Here is a 19,780-nt window from a genome sequence, read left to right as displayed (position 1 = left end):
ACAACAGATGGAGATAAGGTCCCAGTAGTGCATGTCAGAGGTCTGTTAGGAAAGACTGTGTGGATAAATTCTGCCTCGAGTACAGACAAACCCATCTGTGGGGTTGTCTTTGCTCAGGGACCTGGTTGCACATGGTGGGTAATGCAGAAAGATGGAACAACACGTTGTGTACCACAGGGAGATCTGATTGTTGGGTGAAAACCACCTGTAGTGTGAAATGCCAGTATACCTCTGCTTGCTGATTGTCACTGTCACTGTTCGTATATAGCTGTGTGTATATATATATATATGTAGTAATGTGTATGTAGAATTAGAATATCTTAGTTTGGGCATTGAGCCAACAATATGGGATAAGGGGTGGAATGTCTTGGGGTGACCTTATGATGTGTATCCCATATCGCTGCCTATGCCCAGAAATTAATTTTTGGGCCTTTCTATGCCTCTAAACTGAGCCTGAGAGGGGGAAGGAAAAAAACCCGAGCAAAACTTTCTCAAAGCAGTTTGCAGCTTGTTCAAGGACACAAAAATATAGCAGGTTTTTTTTTCCCCAGCTGGCGCAGGCGAGCAAGGAAGCACCCGGCTTACGGCTTTCCAGTCCGCTTTTGGCTAGTTTTTTTCCAGTTTCTTGTTCTCTGGAGAGAGGCTGAGAGTTGAACTTTTCTTTCTCTGGAATTTCAGATTTTCTTCCTTTTCTACTTGACTGCTTGACTGCTGTAACATCAGAGCACATCGGGAGGACTTTCCACTGGGCACAGAGGGCCTGGCCCTGGGCCAAGCCCCAGCTCGGAGGAGACCAAAGGGAGGACTCTGACACTTTGCCAGGTTTTTCCTCTACAGTGAAAGATTTTACCATTTAACATTATTTTCCTTTCCCGTGTGTTTGTTAAATAAATAGTTTTATCTTCTTCACTTTCCTTCGAGGAGAATTTATTTTTTCCCGAACCTGGTGGGGGGAGGGGTGGTTGTGCCTTCTCTCAGAGGATATATTTCTAAATTTGGCCAAACCGGAACAACGGGTGAGTGGGTCTTGCTGACCACCCCTTGGCTCTCCAGCTCACGGATCATCTTGTGGTTGGGAATCACAGCATCTCAAGTTGTCCGGTACTCTCGGCGATGCGCTGTCGAGGTAGCAATTGGTACTCTTTGTTCTTCCACCTTCAGAAGGCCGACTGCAGACGGGTTTTCTGATAGTCCAGGCAAAGTGTTCAATTGCCTAATGCCCTCTGTCTCCACAGCAGCTATTCCAAAAGCCCACCTGAGTCCCTTTGGGTCTCTAAAATACCCGTTCCGGAGGAAGTCTATGCCCAAAATGCACGGGGCCTCTGGGCCAGTCACAATGAGATGTCTCTTCCACTCATTTCCAGTCAGGCTCACCTCGGCTTCCACCAAGGTCAAATTTTGTGATCCACCTGTTACACCAGAAATAGAAACAGATTCTACCCCCACATGCTGCGATGGAATTATTGTACACTGCGCACCAGTGTCAACCAAGGCATCATATTTTTGTGGTTCTGATGTACCAGGCCAATGAATCCACACAGTCCAAAAAACACGTTTTTCCCTGACCTCTACCTGGCTAGAGTCAGGGCCCCTCTATGCCTGGTTATCCTTCTTTCCCTGGGCCTGTATCTTAGAGGCTCCTTCATGGGAATTGGACATGCCATCATCTTTTCCATCATTTCCAGCAGTTTGGCTACAGGCAACTGGAGCTACTTCCTTTTTGGTAGATCCTCCTTTCTGAGACTTGCGCTCCTTCAATTCACTCACTCGTGCTGCCAGAGCAGAAGTGGGTTGTCCACCCCACTTCCTCATGTTTTCCCCACTGTCACACAGGAAATCCCACAGCTCACTTTGTGGGATGTACCTTCTCTCTGGGGAACGTCCGCGGACAAGGCACTCTTTAATCTCCTGGTGATTCTTCTCAACCTTATCTTCCATTTTCTACATACGTGTTTCCACAGCTGCGATTCTTGCATGTGTTGGGCCATGCACAGAGTCTGCATATGCTCTGAGCTTCACTGCCATATCCTTCACAGTCTTATTTGCACCGTAGTCCGGTTTCATTATTGCTAAAGCAGAAGCGTATTCTGGTGGCCCAAGTTGTATGAGTTTTCGCCGCATGTATGGAATAACTCTGGCCCGGTCTGGACTCCTCAATCCTGGGTCATTTGCGAAAACAACCTCTACCACCCCTAGTTCTCTCAGGCGTTGGATCCCTTGTTCTATTGTCTTCCACGAGGTTTGCTGCATGTAGAGATCATCTCCACACATATATCTTTCAGTCACGCCTGTCAAAACTCGTCTCCAGACACTGGTAGAGTCAGCCTCCCTTTTCATCTCTTGGTTGATCACTGGATCATGTGACAGGGATCCCAAATGCCTCGCTTCAGCACCGTCCAGCATCACATCATCACCTACCGCATCCCAAATACGGACCATCCAACTTATTATGGATTCATCGGACCGTCGGGTGTAATCCTTTCTTAGGCTGTGAAGGTCCTTTATGGACATGGACTCAGTAATGTTTTCTGTGCCTGAGTCCGTTGGTGGTTTTGAGGTTCCTTCCCCTGCATCATCATCATCTTTCACTGGGCGATCAGTTTTGGTTGTGTGCTTTTTCCTCGTGACAGGAGCCACTGTCAGTGGCTTAGACTCTCCATCTGGTTTGGGCTTGCTGTCTGGTTTGGCTGCAGTCTGAGTGACTGGGGTATCTGCAGGCTTTGCTGATTGATCATCCTGCCTCTCTACCATTACCTGCTGCAGTGTGCGATAGGCATAGGCCAAAGCCCAACATATTGCAAGGAGCTTGTTCTCATTAGAATTGTCATTGTGTTTCTCTTTCAGGTATTTTCCCATCTCAGCTGGTTTCTGAATTTTTTCAGATGGGAAATCCCAAACTATCGGGTCAGAGAATTTCTTTAGGGTTTGGCCAATGTCCTCCCATTCCCCACACCACTCAGGATTTTCCACCTCTGGGTCAGGTGTCTCAGCAGTCACCCTGGAAATCTGAGCTCTTATTCTAGAGAAGCTGTGAATCATATAGAGGAAGATTACCAGATTAAATACCAGGAGGGTGGTCTCTTTAATATCCAGGGGATACTGAACATTCTCAAAAGATAACCTATCAAATTTTAAGGGAAGGGAAACCCCGTCTCCTCCTCCTCTAACAATCTGGGTGCAATTACTAATAAATTCCCAAAACAGGCTACTGAAGCTAGGACTGGGGTTAGGACGGAGAAACCACTTATCATACGCACCTCGACCAGCTGCCTGTACCTCTATCAACTTCTTATAAATCATTATCACCGAGCACAGCAAAATAGAAATCCTGATTCGTCTCCCTTCTCTGTAAAATTTACATATCAAGGACAAGATTGGAGCAAGTTGTGGATAGGCAAACAACCCTAGGGACCAAAAAAGCACTAGTACCTCAATGAAGCTGACGGACCAGAAAGACATGAGTACATCGAGCCAGAGAGACATTATGAACTCAACCAGCATGGTGACTACTTTACCCCAACACAGAATAAGTAAATTCAAACCAAAATGTAATTAGCACAGGTTTTTTTCACTTTCCTTCGAGCCACACAGTTGGGCGCCACTAAATTTGTTCCGGTTTGGCCAAATTTAGAAATATATCCTCTGAGAGAAGGCACAACCACCCCTCCCCCCACCAGGTTTGGGAAAGAATAAATTTTCCTTGAAGGAAAGTGAAGAAGATAAAACTATTTATTTAACAAACACACGTGAACGGAAAATAATGTTAAATGGTAAAATCTTTCACTGTAGAGGAAAAACCTGGGAAAGTGTCAGAGTCCTCCCTTTGGTCTCCTCGGAGCTGGGGCTTGGGCCAGGGCCAGGACCTCTGTGCCCAGTGGAAAGTCCTCTCGATGTGCTCTGATGTTACAGCAATCAAGCAGTCCAGTAGAAAAGGGAGAAAATCTGAAATTCCAGAGAAGGAAAAGTTCAACTCTCAGTCTCTCTCCGGAGAGCAAGAAACTGGAAAAACTGGCCAAAAGCTGACTGGAAAGCCGCAAGCCGGGTGCTTCCTCGCTCCCCTGCCGCAGCTGGGGAAAAAAAGCCCTGCTATCTTTATGTGACTTTGAACAAGCTGCAAACTGCTTTGAGAAAGTTTTGCTCGGGTTTTTTTCCTTCCCCCTCTCAGGCTCAGTTTAGAGGCATAGAAAGGCCCAAAAATTAATTTCTGGGCATAGGCAGCGATATGGGATACACATCATAAGGTCACCCCAAGACAACCTCTCTCTCTTAATGTCCTCCGGCCTCGCATTGGGCGCCAAGATCTGTCTTGGTTTGAAAGACAGGTGTCTCCTAAGGTAGGCAGAAGCCTCCCTTGGAACGGCAGATGCAACCCTCTTCCCTCCGAGTTATTATAATTTTGAAATCAAGGGGGCTTTTAGGCAAAGATGTGGGAAATAGGAATAACAGTTCTTTACTGTTATATATATAACCAGTCAAACAAACAACAATAACTATGGCAGTAACAGCAAACAATCACAAACCCAGTCCCAGCCTTCTCAGATGTCGGGCCCTTTCCCCTTGGGTGCAGTTTTGCTCACAGCCGGCAGGGGCGCTGGCGGCTTCCGGTGAGCAGGGCAGGTGTGATGGTTTCCCCGCGGCTGCAGGGGGCACTCCGGAGCGAGCTCGGGGAGCACGTGGCACCGGTGGTCTGGCATCCCGGGGAAGGATGGAACAAAGGCTTCACAAACCCCTGGGCAGCTGGCCCCGGTGTCCAGCCGGACCCTTGGGAACAGCAGGCTGGAACAGCAGGCTGGAGCGGCAGGGACGAGCACAAATCCCGGGTGGTAGATGCGATGTATCCAAGCGGGGAACCCCCCGGAGGTCTGGGCTTGCAGGGCAAGCACGGCTACAACATAGCGAAGGCTCAAAGCAGCGGCAGGGCAGGGCAGCCACAGCCTGGCGTCCAGCGGGGCAGGGAAGGCGGCTTTGGGATCCCGGGGCTTTCCAGCACAAGGAAAAGCACCCGAAACAAGCCGACTCCTCTCTGTCTGAATGCTGAAGAATGAACTGACCACACACCCAGGTGAAACAAAAGGAGCAGCCAGGTCTTTTGTCTCTCTTAAGCACCCAGCGATTTGTTGTCTTCGTATGGGGGAAAAATTCCTTTAACAGAAAAAAAACTAGACTTTTTAAAACCCCAACAGAGGTATGGTTGCCCACATTCTCATCCTCTTCCTTTCTCCAGGGAAACCATTCCTTTGAAAATTCCTTCCATAACTGCAACTGTTTTATAAAAAATTTTTTTTTTTTTGAGTATTTAAAGGTAGGTGCCAGCCATCGACTTCCAATTATTAAGGTCTGTTACTTGAAAATGGCACTTTTATTGTGATTGGACTGTCTGCACCTACCGCCTGATGGAGGGGAGCTACTATCACATCTGTGTTTAGCTCTAGTTCTCCCTGCAATCGGACTAAAACCCTCTGCTCCTCGATACATCTTCCCTATCCTCTCAATCCTCTCCTCTAGTTGTGCTAAATCCGCCTCTTTATGCACCAGTTCCCTCATAACTTCAGTCTTGGCAGCCTGATTATCTGTTCCCCCATCCAACCTGCAATTAGGACTGACCATAAGATCTAAATCGTCTTCCTTATCAGGGAGATGTTTAGAACAAATTTGTTCTATGCTGCACATAGGGTAATGTTTTAACCATTTTCCTTGATTCTCCTTTTCAAGAGCCAGCACAAAAGGGTCTGAGGGGGCTGTATTCAAGCCACAATCTTTCTGCCATTCCGGATGATTCTGCAAAGTGAAAAACATATCAGCATACCTAACCTCATCCCATTTCTGTTCCCATCCTAAAAAACAATATTAAGTGGAACAATGTATTCAAGGTTCCATTTTGTGGCCACTTTTCTCCAGAGTCTAGTTTGTACAATGGCCACCATTGATTACAATACTTAATCAAATTCTCCCTGGTTGTTGTTCCCCATGGGGGCCTGCCAATCTTTCTCCAGTGTCACAAAATGCAACCAAGTGAGGATTTTTTCAGAATGCCCCCTTTAGATTGTCCACTACCCATTTCCAGGTAGTAGACCCAAAATGTTATAATACAAATACAAGACAATTATCAATCGATAAAACAAAGTCAAATACCAAATTCTGGAATACCAAATAACTTACCCACTGTGCTGGAAGATCCACACATCTTGTATGGGCAGGATTCCCAAAAGAATGCCTTATTATTGAATGGGATCTTACTTGTGTCCCAGACTGGTTGAAGTGTCTGTGGTCTTCTCCAGGAAAGTCCTCTTCCAGCATGAAGATCCAAAGACCCCTCAGATCCATGGGAGATCAGGCAGAGTGTCCCATCTGGAGTTGCCAAAAAATGATACCAAAATGAGCCCGATAGAAACTTTCTAACACAGTTTTGAGTTTTAGAAAGCAGGCATTCTTTATTGCAGCATGCTCATGACGTGGAGGATCGTTCCTCTAATCAAGCGTGCTGAGCATTGGGTAAACAGAGTTTTTATCATACACACTGATTACATATTCATTAGCTATCCCCACTTCCTTGACTTTATTTTACATAGTTGCACCCCTTATCAGAAGTCCTTATATGTTTCTTCAGTAGTCTTCAATGTCCCGTGTCCTTTTTAGGTGGCTGTTCCTTGAGCCCCACTTTTGAGTAAGCGCAATATCGTTGTTTTGCATAACTTCTGCTTTCTCAGCCTTGCAGAGCTTAGCTGGCATCCTGCTTGCATTTTGCATGAGTTTTGTTTGCCTAAGTTACATCCTTTATCTATTTCTCCAAGGCTATGCTGTTCTATTCTATTTTCCTTATCAGAGTAAAATGCTGTTCTGTTCTAATGTCCTTATCAGCTGTTGGAATAACTCTTAATTCACCCATTAAGTAATAAAAAACTGATACTACTCATTATGATGAGATGCTTTTAAAATTATCCAAGTAGCTAGGATCTGGGCAGCCTAATAAACTCTATGCTAAGCATTTTACAATTACTAATGTAACTGTAGTATAGTATTGAGACTCATTTATTTTTCCATAACAAACCAAGTTTAACCATTCATTTTTTAAATTCATGCTTATTTATACTTTCCTTGATGTATTTTGTGTAAGTAGGATTTTGTTGCTGTCAGATGCTGAAAAATTTTATAAATAATTTTTTCCTGTCATTTGATTCTTTTTGTGGTCTGTTTAATCTCATGCTTTGTATTTTACGTGTTAGATAACTTAGATGACTTGCAAATTCATTCTCAAGTGCATTTGATTATATGTAGTATCTTTCTGTTTGTAATGTTTGGTTTGTTCAGTCATTTGGACTGCTTTAGTGGTAAGACAGATGACTATCTGAGTTGAGTTTGTGTGGGGGAGAAGAGGGCTAAAGAAATTGTATAAAACTGCTTTATTATTGATTGCCCTCATGTTGGCAATAGCTGTTCAACATGCAAAATACAGTGAGCAATTCTTTTATGCATGTTCCAGTTTGGCCAAATTTAGAAATATATCCTCTGAGGGAAGGCACAACCACCCCTCCCCCACCAGGTTCGGGAAAAAATAAATTCTCCTCGAAGGAAAGTGAAGGAGATAAAACTATTTATTTAACAAACACACGAGAAAAGGAAAATAATGCTAAATAATAAAATCTCTCGCTGTGGAGAAAAAAAACCTGGGAAAGTGTTAGAGTCCTCCCTTTGGTCTCCTTGGAGCTGGGGCTTGGCCCAGGGCCAGGCCCTCTGCGCTCCGTGGAAAGTTCTCCTGATGTGTTCTAATATTGAAGCAGTCCAGCAGAAAAGGGAGAAAATCTGAAATTCCAGGGAAGGAAAAAAAATTCAACTCTCAGTGTCTCTCCGGAGAAAAAGAAGCTGAACCACTGGCCAAAAGCTGACTGGAAAACAGCAAGCCAGGTGCCTCCTCCCTCCTCTGCTGCAGCTGGAAAAAAAACCTATCTCTGTGTGACCTTGAACAAGCTGCAAACTGCTTTGAAAAAGTTTTGCTCAGTTTTTTTCCTTCCCCCTCTCAGGCTCAGTTTAGAGGCATAGAAAGGCACAAAGTTAATTTCTGGGCATAGGGCAGCGATATGGGATACACATCATAAAGTCACCCCAAGACAATGCAGTGTAGTGAAGCTTAAATTTTCATGGTGAAAATGGCATATGCATGTTGCATATCAATAAAAATTTAAATTTTTTTGGGTTTTAGTAATACTGAGAAATTCAAGTCATTACAAACATGAAAAAATAACTAATCTTCCTGTGTACATTTTTAACTTAATGAGTATACACTAGTTCATAGCTTTAGAAGAATGAAATCGAGAAAAAGCAAATAGATTCATTTCTATTGTTTTAGTTACATGTATTTTATGATTGTTTTTATGATCATTTTTATAGTATCCTATATTTTTCCTTTTGATAAAATTTTATCCAATTGTAATAGGCCAAAGATCTATCATGTGTGCCTTTTTGATTACATTTGCACATACAACTAACAGTCTATATGAAATGAGAAAACACATCATGTATGTTTTTGTTCTCTTCTGAATTACTTCTTTATCATCAGGTTTATATTTCATATATGAATGTTTCATCTGTGTTGATGTTAACTTCTCTTTATTATAATGTAACTTTCAATAACTGCAAAAATAAGAGCAATTCAAAGATATGTTGAATTTTAGATTGTCACTACTTCTTTCCTGATCCTTCAAAATAGAATTTAAACCTGACTTTGGTAATTAGAATGTAAGCTTACTCATAGAGGCATGTTACTGACTGGGTATTTAATTTAACATGATGGTTCAGTGATTTGAAGTACAATCTGCATAATCCATGTTACAAAACTTTTTTTATTTCCCATTCCTGTCTTCCTAGAAAGAACTTGATTTCCACAGTTTGAAATATCTTCCATTCCCCTTCCCTAGTTACTCTAGGACTTTGAAAATTATTATTAATAAAATAGCAATTTTCAGCCTGGTTGGAGAGCTGAGAAATGCACATGTGTTACTTGAATGTGGAAAAGGTAGTGTACTCATTTGGCATTGTGGTGGGTTGACCGTGTCTGGTTGCCATGTGCTCACCAAGACCCCTTCTCACCCCCCAGCCCCCTCAGTGGGAATGGGAGAAAAATAAGGTGAAAAACTTGTGGGTCAAGATAAAGGCAGTTTAACAAAGAAAAGTAAAGGCTGCACATGGAAGCAAAGGAAAAACAAGATTTTTTTTCTCTTCTTCCCATGAGCAAGTGATGTCCATATACTTGCTGGGAAGTAGGGCCTCAGTATGCATAGTGGTTGCTTTGGAAGACAAATGCCTTAATAGTGAATGCCCTCCCCCCTCCCCCCCTTCTCTTAGCTTTTATTGCTGAGCACATCATAGAGTATGGGATATCCTTTTGGTCACGTTGGGTCAGCTCTCCTGGCTATGTCCCCTCCCAAGCTCTTGCCCACCCCCAGCCTCCTGGCTTTTGAGGAATGGGGTTGGAGAGACAGCCTTGATGCTGTGGGAGCACTGCTCAACAGTAGCCAAAACTGGTTGTTTATCAACACCTTTCTAGCTAAAAATACAAAGCACAGCACTGTGAGGACTGCTGTGGGGAAAGTTAACTCCATCCTAGACACTCAATACATGCATTTCCAACAACTGATTGAAAATATTCTGTGAAGTTTAGAATAAATAAATACAGTTCTGTGAATTTTCTTGACTTCAATGTATTAGTAGATTGTCATTGCTGCAAATGAGATTATGATGTTTAACACTTGATTTTTATTATAAATTTGTGAGGAAATGTAGTGTGATTGCATGTCTAATACAGAGGAAAAACTAATTGACTTAACATTTTAAATCTTATTTTTCATATTTGAACAGTATTGCTGAGATCATTGAACATTATAGAAAAGAACAGATTGTTGAAGGATATTACCTTAAAGATCCTGTTCCAATGCAGGTAAAACTTCATCTCTGAGCGCTTGTTATTGAAGGTATTGACTTAATCCTCAAACATTTAAAATATAGGAACTGAATTACTGCAGAGGTATCCATTGTAGTTAAACAGTATCATCCCCTCCTGAATTTTTGTTTTGAGTTTGTGTGTTACTTTCATTTTATTTTCATATGCATTTGTTTATCTAAGGTTGGCTTGTAGTAAACAGAAGTTATGATAAGCTTTGTCTGTGCTCTGGGGTGTAAATGCTCCATCTTGTGCCCCTAACTCTGGTCCCTGAACTAGGCTGCTCTCTATTCTTCTGTGTCTAGTATCTTTCTTCCCTCAGAGAAAATCTATATGAACAGAAGAGCTTCAGAGATGATCAAGGGGCCGGGATTACAGGGTGTGTTCAAGAACATTGTTGCCCTGTAGCATAAATTCATCCTAAGAGACCACTGATAATAAACAAACCATATTGTCTAGTTTTTCATAAAGTTATAACTAGTTCAAAAGTATATTTTTATCCTTTCTCCCTATCTATTCTTCAGCTTTCTTGTTTTGATGGTTAGAAATTTGGTTTTAATTTCTAACCTAAATAGCTACCCCTTTGTTAGATCTATTATAGAAATTCAATGGCATTTCTTGTATTCTTCTTTAGTCAGCTCACTAAGATGAGCATACCAAAATCTGGTTTTTGTCTCTTCATAAGATCCTTGTAGTTGCCCTACTACCACCAGTTCCAGTGTGAGTTTGTGTTTCTTGAATGTAATGGACCAGAACAGCTCAGAATGCGATGTCATTTGTAATTCCTTTTTTCTGTGAGAGTGTTTACCAGATTGCTGAAGGTTATCTGTGTCATATCCTAGAAAGTTATCTGTGTCATTACCGTACCCACATTGTATTATATTGTTTACTATTGGTAAGTATCAACAAGAGCAAATTTTATTGTGTATTATTAGACTTATACCTTATTATTCTGATTGTTTTTTGGGGTTTTTTTTGCTGATTGACTTGTCATCAATGCTTCCCAGTTTTCTGCTACTATTAACTCATGCTCTTCAATGTGTTTGAGACAAATGTGAGGAAACTTGAATTCAGAGACATCCTTGAAAAGCTTCACCCAATAACTTTCTATGTTCTCCATCATTCTTTTTGGATTATGGCAATCATCTTCCTTTTGGCACTTTGTCTATCCAATTATGGTTCCTGTATAAATAACTTTCTCTGTGTTGACTAATTTGCCATGTGAGACTGCATCAAATTATTTTAAGTTATTCAGATATATTTGTGATTTTGTTTAAAAAAAAAAAGATATTGGTGGTGTAATTACCACATACTGTCATGCTCTGTTTTTGAAGAAAAAAAAATCAAAAGTCTTGCATGCTGTTTGCTTCAATCTAATAGACTTCCTGGTTTTAATTTTGAAATTTACTTTAAAACATTTTTCACTAGATGTGTTGTTTTGTATGTTATTTCTTTCATAGATATGTTATGGAGATCATATGGAGTTAGTAAAAACTTGGATATTGCTTCTATTGTCAGCCCTGTAATTCCTATTACTGAAATGTTTTTCATCTTGCCTTTGTCATGTTCAAAACCATGATTCTTATAGAATAGAGGAGAGAAAAGTAAAGTATTTAGTATGGAGCTAGTGCATATCACTTCATCTTGATACTGTTCTCACTGCTTGATAGTCTCGCTTTTCATGTTTTCTTATGGCTAAAGAACTTTTGCTGATCAGCTGACTTGGTAAGGTCAAACTTGCCTTGGCTTTTGGCCATTCTAGCTGAGTAACTACATTTCCAGATCTTTGTTTTATATGTGAATTTATCCTTTTTTGATGTCCTGTTTCTATTTTTTCCTATTGCTTTTTGTTACAATGATAGTCATTTAGGATATGAGTGCTAATAAGATTAGTGAGGAACTGTGCATTAGCTGTGTGTTAATAATTCAGTTTTTATTGTGATCTATAACATTCTTGTTGATTCAGAGTTAATCCTTAATTACTCAGTCCCAAAATCTGTGGTAGAAGACAGTTAGAAGCTAAATAACCTTTAAAGATTTGTGTAAATTTTGCATAAATCGCTGAAAGATGCTGCTTTCTATTTAGTATTAAGCAAATAAATAGATGTTACTTTTTGAAAGTTGGTCTGTATTTAAACCTTGTTTTTCTTCTCATATTACAATTGCGGCCTAATCATTCCACAAGAAATAGTTATATTATATTTCTGCCAAAGATATTGTATTAAATTATATTGATTTGTTAAGATACATGAGAGAATAAAGAATTGGTAGCATTCAATAAAAGTTCGATTGCAGCTGGATAGTATGCAATTGTTTCACAGTGATCTCTGAGCTTAAAAAAATGTTGATTTCTTCCTTGTTTACCAGCATCAAGAACAAGTGCTTAATGATACAGTGGATGGAAAAGAAATCTACAATACAATTCGTCGCAAAACAAAGGATGCTTTTTATAAAAATATTGTCAAAAAAGGATATCTTCTGAAAAAAAGTGAGTTCTGTTTAATTTTTAAAATGTTTTTTTTTCTAAAAAATGCAGATATGTATGCATATTTTGTGTAGTAGTGGTACTAGTGGAGGCAAAATTGAAGTGAGCAAAAGGTTGTTTATGAAGGGCTGTGGTGGCTCTATAATGATCAAGATGAAAATTAAGGCCGAATGTTTTTCCAAAATGTACTGTGGTTTATGTATGAATTAGCTGCAGAACCTTATCAGTTTTATTCAGTGGACATTAAACAATGAGTGATTTATTTTTGTTTTAGTCAGTGCCTAAATCCACATTTTACTGGTACATCTAATTTGTCTTCCAACAAATCTCGACATATAAATCTCCAGGTATTAACATTTTTCTTATTAATGCCTTTTTTTTTTTTTTTTCCTGAAATGTGAAACTGGTCAATTTTTTTATATATGTGTGTTTGGGGTACGGTTCTGATCCAGATTTGCATATACTGTATTCCCATTTGTGGTTTTTAGTAATTTTGATTTAAGATCTTGTGATGCAATTTGTTATGCTGATCAGTTGGTAAGAGTTTAGGAATCATTTTCTCATATAAAGAGAACTCTGTTTCTTACTTAAAATAGCCATAATAAATTAGATTGCTTACAGCATCATACATTATTTGCAAACTGTATAGATGTAGTCTTCTCACTGATATGAACAGAGCTCACACACACTGGTTTAATCCTGTTGAGATTAATGAAAATGTGTAGTGAACCATCTAAAATTGTACTTTAATCTGTGAAGAGGGTCTAGTTTTAGCTACATGCTGAAAAAATTGAGTATGTATACTGATATTATTGCTTAAACATAATTCACTGTACGTTGTTCTTCTGTTTGCATTTTGACAAAAACCTTACTGTTCTCTTTTTTCTTCATTTACAAAATTTACATTTTCTTTAAAACAATATTGTAATTTCTTACTTGCTTTCCTTACAGGCAAAGGAAAGAGATGGAAAAACTTGTACTTTATACTGGAGGGAAATGATGCCCACCTTATTTATTTTGAAAGTGAAAAACGAGCCACAAAACCTAAAGGATTAATAGACCTTAGTGTGTGCTCGGTCTATGGAGTACATGACAGTTTATTTGGCAGGTAAGGCACTGGCTTTTAATTCTTGTACATGCAGCAGGACAGTTAACTACTAGTTTGAGGCATATACAAGATACAAACAATTTGTCACTAATGAGCAAGTTGGCCTGGCACAATAAACTTGGGTTTTGACACCTGACCCTTGTTACTGTCCACGTGTGGGGGTTTTTTTTGGTTGGTTGTTGTTTTGGGGTTTTTTTTTAGCTTTTGCTGATTGTGAAATGCAAGTACTGTGACTCTTGGTTCATATTGCATTTTATTCCATAATTGGTGTAGATTGCAAGTGCATATGTAGACAAATTTAACTGATTAATGGAAACTTAAGCCATGGCAACTTGATTGCTAGTAACTGTTCATAAACAGCTTCTAGTAAGAAATTTTAGAATTTAAGATTTTCTCATGTAATAGGATGTGATAATGATTTGGCCTTTTGTACTGTCATTTTTCAATATTGTGTATGAATTGTTCTACATGTATTAAAAAGATTGTGAAGCAACTGTATTGAGTGTTTTAATCCTATTGAACCAAGAATTGATAAGATCAAGAATTTTGTCAGTTCCAAAAGATCTACATTCTTTTGTTGATAGGTATTAGAATGCTAAATTAGGTAGATAATGTGTCAGTGCTTTTCTATTTAGGAATCAATAAGAATCAGATTAGACCAACCAACGTTAGAGGAACAAGTTAGTTCATATAAGCAAATATTTTAAAAATTATTTTTGCAAAAGAGCATTTTCAGAGTTTCATTTACTGTACTAAATATGTCAACTGCAAGTGATTTGATTATTGGCAAAGACATTGAGAATCAAACCACTTCCTGATATCACTGGTAACTAAGATAAAAGAGATCACACTTTTTTTCATTGTTAATTACAAAAAAATATGCAGTCCTGTCCGATATAGAAGAAAAAGATGCATTTACTCCTGCAAATGTTGTTATTTTTTCATAACAGATAGAAAAACACATTAAACAGCAGCTCTGGTTATTCCATGCATCTTAATATTTATTAAGAGTATTTAATCAACTTTAAGTCTTTTCACATAGATAATGTGAAGATGTTTAAAATTAGTTGCATTTCTTAAGCTGCAAAGATCTGGTGTTCTTGCAGCATCTGATTTTTATACATTTCTTAATCATTTTGAAAAATCTGCACAACTATTGCAATGAGGAGCCATAGATATGAGAGTACAATTTTAAAAAGTACTGAAATATTCCTCATGAAAGTTGGCAATTATACATGAAACTTTGGTGGAGACTGTAAACAAGGAGTGTTTTGGTTAATAGTGACTGTTGAGCAGCTTCTAAGAAACACTGTACTGTGGGTTAAAATATATTCGGATAATAAGTAACACTGAAAGTGTGAGTAGGAGATGTATGGTTGCACCTGCTTGGGAAAGCTGTTGATGAAGAACTGTAGTTGAGACAAAATTCCTCTTATTTTTACCACCTACTTAAAATATCTTTCCCCTTTTCTCAGAAGTACAGTGAGAGCTGTAGCTTTGCATGTCTTTGACAATAACTTAAGTAGCCCCTGACCAAGCTACTTTTTGTCCCCCTCCTCAATCCTCCTGTGTGCATAGCCACAAAATGCCATGCCAGTATTTACCTAAACAATGGATGGGGGGAAGGGAATACTGAAATATCATATGCAAGTGAAGTAAGATCCTTCATGTAACTGTGTTTGGGAGAGCCAAATTACCTTGAAGGTAATGTGGAAGACTCAGTGTACTTGTAGCGTTCAACTTTTAATGTAACAGTACAAAATATTTTTGATATTTCTTGACAAATGAGTGTACATACATAAAATGGAGAAGATGTTATAGTCACATTTAAAGCTTTAAAAGTTTCTATGACACATATTTGATCATGATCCAGTACACATTTTATTGGTTGTGAGAGCTGTGGAACACATTCAGATAAAGAATTCCTTATGTTAATATAGTTTCCTGAACTCCTAAAACAACAAATCCATAATGCATGGTTAAGTGCCTGGGATGTAATGCTGAACCTGTGCATGATTTAAAATGTTCGTGGTGAATAGTCCTCATAAAAGACTTGTTAATGCTATCAGATGCATTTTGCCTCAAGTGTAAGTCAGTGTACATGTATATTCAATACAAACGGTTCCAAGTTTCTTAAATATTCTGAAACAAACTAGTTGAACTAGAGTGCAGTTTTCTTGAAATTACATCATTTATTCCAACCAAAATGCACTTTTGAAGCATGTAGAGACTTTTCTTGTTGGGTTTTCTTCCGACATTTTTGTTTTGTTTGATTTTAAGGTCAAACTGTTTTCAGATTGTAGTTCAGCACTTCAGTGAAGAGCATTACATCTTTTACTTTGCAGGAGAAACTCAAGAGCAAGTACAGGTGAGAGCTTTTGTTGGTAAATATAATTTTAAAAGCAATTTTTTGTTTTGTAGTGTTTAATGATATTATCCTTCTCTAATAGAAAGCATGTGTACAATGTATGGTGGCTATGTCTACATTAGCAAATATTACCATGCAATAATAGCAGATATGTAAGGGATATAGTTGGTGATGATAATCCAGCACCTACATTACCTATGCTTTAGGGATTCTGCTTTAGAGGAGTTCTAGTCTGGTCCCATGGACTGAACTTCCATTAGTGTCCATTAGATATTTCTGGAGAATATATTTTGGAGTTGTTCAGTGCAAAAAAAAAAGTTTGCTTTCCAACACTCTTCCAACTAATGAACCAGAGCATGGTAAGTGGGAGTTTTGTTTCAAGAGCACATTCCTGATAAGAACTAAAATGCTAATGCAGGTATGCCCACCAATCAAAATCTGTCAAGCCATTTGCAGTTATTTGTCCTGTCTTAGGCCCTGATCTTGCACAAAATAAAGGGGTTTTTGTGTTTTACATTGGTATCATTTAGTTATTAGCTCTCTAACAGTTAATGTTTGCTGATTAAGAAATGTAGGAATGGAATTTAATTCTCTAAAAGTCACTCACTAATAGGAGAGCATATGGAGGATGTGACAATGTTCTTATTTATCAAGTTGTTTTGGTATTCCAGAGCTCAGAAATAGACATTTTGTCTCAGAAGTTAAGCTATGCATTTGATTTTATTTAAGAATGTGTAGTAGGCAGAATATCCTGTCAGGACATGCAGAATATCCTGTCCTATTTTCTGAACATTTGGTATAATCTGCTTTTGGTTTAGATTTGCTTAACACTTAAGATGTTCACTGCATTTATACAGAATACTGGGATTTCTTTTATAAAATGATTCTGGTTCAGGTAAGTCAGATGTTTTACTGATGCTTGTGTTCTCAGAAGTTACAGCTGTCTGTACTTTGTAACATTTCACAGAAGAATAGTTTTATTGGCATACTAAGGAAAATTTGATGGTTTTTATATAATGTGGTAAATATCAAAGCAGCTGTCCAATGGATTGCATGTTGTCTGAGGTTTGTACAAATCATTAAGTGAATGTAATGTAGTGTTAGCCTCATATACATTACATATGCTAGCCTCATGACATAGCTAGTGTCATTGTGCATACTATAGTGCATTGTTCCTACCTGCTGTTGTAAACTGTGATGTTTAAGGGGATAGATTTTCCCATTAGAAGGGAGAATAAAGATGACTGTATCTAGGAAATATTTAGATTATTTTAGAGTGTTTAGTAAGTTCTCTGGTTCTTTATTTGCTTTTTCTTATTTGAATAAGAAAGCAAGCCCAAGACACGAGCTAATAAAAATTTGATGCATAGTTGACAGTTCCTTGTTTTGTGGAAGGTTTTGAAAGCTTAAACTTCACTCCCAAAGTGGTTTACTTGAGAATAGCTGCAATATTGAATGGACCTGTATTTTAAAAATTATTAAATTGCACTTTGAGAGTAGCTAGCAGATCTTTGACCTACACCTTTATGAATGTTAGTCAAAACCTAAATTTTGTGCTTCACGAGAACTTACAAAATTTGAGGGCATGGGATGTGAAAACATGAGAAATGAGGCTATAGCATGTCTTCCACCTTCCCAAGTATCTACTCTGCTTTACGTATTTGTGAGCAGAGAGAATGGGGGTGAAGGTTATACTTTTCAGTGTTTTTCTGTTAATGCTGCTTTTTGTTTGAAGCGCATAGAGTAAATACAACTGCATATAAAAATAGAGGAGAGAATGATCAGAACAATTTGACTTATCTGTTATTTTCTCAGAAGCAATCAAGTCTTGCCTCAATTTATATACCATTTTCTATTTAATTAAGTATGACTAATCTGGAAAATTGATAAAGGTCACACTGTATATCCATTAGTAATGCTTGATATTTCTAAAAGAGAAACTCAAATTTGCAAATGTCTTTTTAGATTTACTGAGAAATATATGAATTTTGCTTTACTATTCAAATTTTCATACTCTGAGTTGTATACAAGTTGGCTCTTTTTAAGATAAAGAAACAACTTCAGATACTTTTTGATATGTCAGTTCTATTGCAAGAAGCTGTATCTGACTTTTTGTTACACTGTTTTGTGCCTTTATCTTTTAGGACTGGATGAAGGCTCTGCAGATGTTTTGCAGTTTAAGGAAAAACAGTCCAGGGACATCAAATAAACGTCTACGTCAGGTAAAGCTACATAGATGGGGGGGGAGAGGGGGAGAGGTTGCCTCCTTGTTGCAAAATGATGATATATGTCAGAACTTTCCTTTCAACAATAGTAAATCCTGCATGTACTTTCTTTTTCTTTGAGTTATACAGTACCTTTGTTAAGCCAATGGGAATGACTTCCACTCTATTATAATATCTATATACACAAAAATCTAAATGGTGTTTAGGCAATTGGCAGATGCTTTGGTAGGTATTAATTTCTGATCACATTCAAGTAAAAGTGTCAACAATTCAGCGTTTGTATTGTCTTTACTCTTACAGTTCACCAGATTTGACAGACTTATGTCACATGTAACCAAAATAATAGTATAATTAATATTATTCATTTTTCAGTGACAAATACATGCTTAACTGTGATTATGGTGTATATTCTTTTGGTTTCATGAGAGTACTGTTGTGGCCAGAATTTCTTTCAGAGGTAGAGCACAGATAATCATAAATGACTACATAAGTGATGATTGAAGAATAATGGGAATCAAGAATCCCTGGTATCTTTGAATGCTATGAATATTGGAAGTAGCTGTTTTACCAGTCTATAGGAAAAGGAATACATTTTATGGGTGTTTTTTTTTTTTAGGAAATGCAGAATTATTCTCTGGTCAACATTAAAGATGATTGAATACTTATGAAGAAGTAGACTAAATTAGGTCAATTGATATATGAAGTGGCAGAAGAAATTTGGAGTCAAAAAAGCAAAGCACCTACAGTGTGATCATCTGAAATAATTCTGTACTTGCAAACACAAAGCAAATGTTAGGCTGCATGTAGGAATAATATGGAAGATAGATACCATTTAATATTTATGGTATTCTCATTTAGGATACAGTTAGTTTTGATCATCTTATATCAAATGTATAAAGAAAATGAGAAAACTATAGGCTGGAATGAATAAAAGAATTTCCACGTAAATAAGTGTGGGAAGTATTGGACTATTTAGAGAGCTGAAAAGTATAAAAAGCATGAATGATCAAGGTAGATGAACTGTATAAAGATCAAAAATCATACTTCCATGACTGCCTTACAGAAGTTATATCAGTTTCAGGGTTTCTCGAACTGTCCTTTGAAATTTCTGGTACTGAATATTTGCATTTAAATGAAATTTTGACCTGATCAAGTATGATATTTCCTCTATTTGACTAAATTGACTTCAGTTGATATCAGTAGATATTTGATTAAGCTATGAATTGCATGCAATTCAGAAGTTTGTAAAATAGTAGAGTGTTTAAAATGTATTTAATGTAAATTAGTTCAGTGTTCACTTCTCATTTTTTGGAAATTGAGTTTCCGAGTGCTCTTATTTTGAGAATCTATGGTACAGACTAATATCTTCCTTATAACTGGGAGAAAAGAGTGTAGTGTGTTAAGGGAATTTTATATAATCTACTGGTTTTTAGAATAGAATAGAATATTTCAGTTGAAAGGAACCTACAGCAATCACCTAGTCCAACACCATGATCAATTCAGGGCTGACCAAAAGTTAAATCATAGTATTAAGTAAGGGCATCATCCAAGTACCTCTTAAACACTGATGGGTTTGGGACATCAACCACCTCTCTGGGAAAAGCCTGTTCCACTGTTTGACCACACTGTGGGTAAAGAAATGCTTCCTAATGTCAAGTCT

At 38.1% G+C, this 19,780-nt stretch overlaps 1 protein-coding gene across 1 annotated transcript in view; it reads left to right on the top strand.

Annotated features, from left to right (window-relative positions):
* The window catches only part of LOC116437453 (ras GTPase-activating protein 1-like), a 124,030-nt gene that overhangs the window by 64,430 nt on the left and 39,820 nt on the right, over positions 1 to 19,780 (top strand). Inside the window, exons 9-13 of the mRNA XM_032095098.1 lie at positions 9,853 to 9,931; positions 12,302 to 12,422; positions 13,371 to 13,527; positions 15,808 to 15,895; positions 18,040 to 18,117. Coding sequence (XP_031950989.1) covers positions 9,853 to 9,931; positions 12,302 to 12,422; positions 13,371 to 13,527; positions 15,808 to 15,895; positions 18,040 to 18,117 — 523 coding nt within the window. The remainder of the gene's footprint in view (positions 1 to 9,852; positions 9,932 to 12,301; positions 12,423 to 13,370; positions 13,528 to 15,807; positions 15,896 to 18,039; positions 18,118 to 19,780) is intronic.

Source organism: Corvus moneduloides, chromosome W (assembly GCF_009650955.1).
Source record: "Corvus moneduloides isolate bCorMon1 chromosome W, bCorMon1.pri, whole genome shotgun sequence".
Lineage (NCBI taxonomy): Eukaryota > Metazoa > Chordata > Aves > Passeriformes > Corvidae > Corvus > Corvus moneduloides.
The sequence above is the reverse complement of the archived record's forward strand: the minus strand, read 5'-3'. Positions and strand labels throughout refer to the sequence as shown.